General features: G+C 42.1%; 1 protein-coding gene across 1 annotated transcript; it reads left to right on the top strand.

The window, feature by feature from the left end:
- Positions 1 to 2,007: 2,007 nt before the first annotated feature.
- LOC146373347 (uncharacterized) lies at positions 2,008 to 2,983 on the top strand. Its single transcript, XM_084950754.1, has 2 exons — positions 2,008 to 2,201; positions 2,566 to 2,983. The coding sequence occupies exons 1-2, from the start codon at positions 2,117 to 2,119 to the stop codon at positions 2,925 to 2,927; spliced, it is 447 nt and encodes a 148-aa protein (XP_084806880.1). The 5' UTR covers positions 2,008 to 2,116; the 3' UTR covers positions 2,928 to 2,983.
- The last annotated feature ends 496 nt before the right edge of the window (positions 2,984 to 3,479 follow it).

Below are 3,479 nucleotides of genomic sequence, written 5' to 3'. Positions count from 1 at the left end.
TTCTCATCCAGCGACTGAATCATCTTCTGTTTAGCTTTAGTAACACATTCCAATACAGGTGGTCCTCTACAATGAGAGGTTATCTTTGATTTCAACAATGCCAGTGGTAATGACTGATCTAATCATAGGGCACACTCAAGGAACCCACCTGTTTTGCTAGCTCTGCTGTCTCATAAAGTGCATTATTGCCAAGATCTCACAGTCTGGGAGGGTGGGACATGTTGGGGTGGCAGTTAAGTGTTACACAGACCCCTCTATAGTCTCAGTTATCTGAGTCTGATTTTCTTCTCTCATCTTCTGCCAAGAACAAAAAAAAAGCTGCAAGAGCTCGGCCTGGCCGGATCTGCTCAATGGGGCACTGCACCTGAAAGCTTTTACAGGGCTAAGAGGGTCCAGATAAGAAGCCTTCATCACTAACTCCCCACGAAGGCCACCGCCGACAACAACCACCTTCCAAAAAACATTTTGCTTTTAAAACGACTCACATTTTCCAGTCGCCTGGTCTTTTTCTTATCCATTTTTCAAAAAATTTGCAAGCAGCCAGGCAGCAAATCAGGCAGGCAGCCAGCAGATGTGGCAGCTCCTTGTATGCAGGACTACAGTGCTTCGAAAGGATGTGCTTCACCAGTAAAGAATTTGGTCAGCTCTTTCGCCAGCGGAACAGGGACTTGCTAGTCTCATTAATGACAACTCACGCTTCTTCTGTCTTTTGTCATAACTTGGACATACAGCTCATAGCAGCTGCAGGGTAGTGGTGTGACCGGAGCTGCACTGGCACAGGCCGAGACTTTTGGCGTGCCAAATAAGTTCATTTCTCATCTGAAGTCTATTTTATGATGATCAGATACAATATAAATTACCCCCCATTTTGTAGAAGTTTGCCTTACTAAGTTGTTCCCAGAGCTTTCAGCCCTATCACCCTTTCCTCTTCAGTGACTGGAAATTGCTCTTTTATCCTGTGATTTTGGGCCAGTTATAAGAGATTAATATGATATAATAATATTTAAATAGAAGTGGTATGTAAGAAAATATGCTAACACCTCCTTCTAAAAGGTAGCTCCATGTTTAAAGGTTTCCAAGACAGTGAACTCATTACAAACTTTTGTGATGGACATATCTCAAAAAACTGCATGTATCAAATAAGATACACAGGGCATTAAGGGGTTAAAGTCCTCACAAAATGTGTTTGTTTTATATCTGTTTGTTTTCCAGACACTTTCTAAATTTAGTCCCCCTTTCCCCTCTAAAAAAGAGTTAAAGATGAAGCCCTTAGTAATTAGAGCTTGCTCCACAGCCTAGTCTGGAGCTGTGCACAGTTAGAGCAGTTTTATGGAGTGCAGCTTCAGCCTCTACTGCTGCAGCTTGCAGGCCCAAACATTAGCCAGATGCTCTGAGAAACAGTTTCCAGTTTGCTTTTACTGGAAGCTGCTGGGTGGCTCTGCTAATGATATTCACGTTTGTCTCCCCCCAAATCTAGTCCAAACACAGACTATTTTTGTAACAACAAAGATAAGTGAATGAATGTCCAACTTGAACAAGCAGTTTAAGGATTTTTGGACTAATATCCATACATGAATAATACAAAAACATGCATTTTTAAGGGTATACTGCTTCCATGAGTCAAAGACTGGATGACACAATGCATGAGGAAGATTGTGTGAATGTGTAGTGATTTATTCAGGTTGCGTGCTTCTCATAGGGTAAATAATAACTCGTTGTGATAGGAGCTAGCGATTTTCTGACCTTGCTAGACCCTCGTTTCCATTTCACGCTGGAAGTGATGGAATTTCTGAAAAGACTATCTGCACCGGTTTATTCAATAATATATGAAGAGATGGCATCACCGTGACACCCTACACCTTTTACTCTCAGGTCCAGCCATTAGCCCAGTCATGAGTGGAGAGCTGGAGAGACAGGCAAAATGGAGCAACACTGGGGAGGTGGAAGCATTGATGAATAATTTAAAGGGAATCCAGTGTAGTTTGAAAGAAATCTCCCTGTCAGTCCCCCTGCCTCGCTCAGTCACTCTCAGTGTGTACAGCAGTGTAGAGTGGAGAGGGACACACTATCAGCACTGTGATAGGCTTTAAATAGCCCCCTGGCTTGAGATTTCCAGATGAAACTTTGTGGCACCGCAGAGAGACTGAGGATGATTCCTTATCTCTGCATTCTCCTCTGCTGGATGGCTCTTCCGCTACACGGTAAAGGCTCATTGTACTTTAAGCTTAAAATGTTCAGGTGGAGGCGAGTTGAGGCAAGGAGAATTTCTCTTTATCACACACCGGTATCATTATTTTGTCAAATTGCTAAGCTCAGGCGGAGATATCATAAAATGTGATCTATCAAGTGGCCAGAGGCGTTAAGCTGTAAGTGTTTAATTATGTGTTGTTTATGCTGACACGATTCCTTTGCAACAAACTGTGAGGTCTTAAAAAAGTTTTCCAAGGACACCAATTAATGCATAAATCTGTCAATAATGTTGCTTTGGTCTACTTCAGAAAAAAAGAGCTTTTCTTTGCACACAGTCACAGGCAGGTAACTGACTCTGCCTGTCTTGTGTTGCAGGTCTGGAGATATTTGACCCCGAGGAGGTGGAATACATCCGTTCCCATACCAATGCAACTGTGGGCGGCTCGGTCACCTTGGACTGTGGCTCCATTATGCCGACCATCTTCATCTGGGGCTTCACCAAACCAGGAAGCGATAATAATATAGCTTTGGCTTATAACTATGGGCAAGGCCCGAAGGTTCAATCTCAGTCCAGCAACTTGGGTCGCATGCATGTGCCTGTGAACACCTCCGCTTTAGTCATAGAGGAGCTTCAGAGTGAAGCAGCCGGGACGTACACCTGCCAGGCTTTGTACGATACAGAGGAAGGGGCCAGGATAACGTTTTACTTCACTGGACTGGATGTAGAGGACAGCTGATTTTGTTGTGTATGTCTTCACATATATCTGCTCTAAAGAAGCGGTTCATGCAAATCCCCCCCCCCCCCCCCTCAAATAAGTTCCCTAACATTTAATAATGCAAATAGTTTTGATGTCATTTGTCTCAGAGTTTAAGTTGTTAGAGAGGAGTTTTGCTCTTAAATACAGGTGAAGACAATTTCACTGTTAAAGGGAACCTACAGCAATTCTACACAACTACAACTTCAACAATTTCCAAATATAAACTTTTACTTTGTCATATATGAGAAAACCTGAGAAAGCTTGGCCTTACAGATTGCAAGTGCTTTTCCAGAAATCTATGTTGAAGGTGTGAAGTTTGAAACTTGTTATGGTTTGTAGAAGTTTGATTCATATTTTGAGCAAAAAAAAGTGAATAACTTTTTAAGTCATGTCCTTCGCATGTACCTCAAAATGCGTTCCCTTTATAAACATCATCTTTATTATTCCTGTTTATAAATGACGTCCTGGTGAATTGAGATAAATATCTTTGTGTATTTTTAATAAAGAAACTTTGCTGTGTATATAATCCAG

Source organism: Perissodus microlepis, chromosome 14 (genome assembly GCF_051167445.1).
Source record: "Perissodus microlepis isolate ML-2025 ecotype Zambia chromosome 14, ASM5116744v1, whole genome shotgun sequence".
NCBI classification, from domain to species: domain Eukaryota; kingdom Metazoa; phylum Chordata; class Actinopteri; order Cichliformes; family Cichlidae; genus Perissodus; species Perissodus microlepis.
The sequence above is the reverse complement of the archived record's forward strand: the minus strand, read 5'-3'. Positions and strand labels throughout refer to the sequence as shown.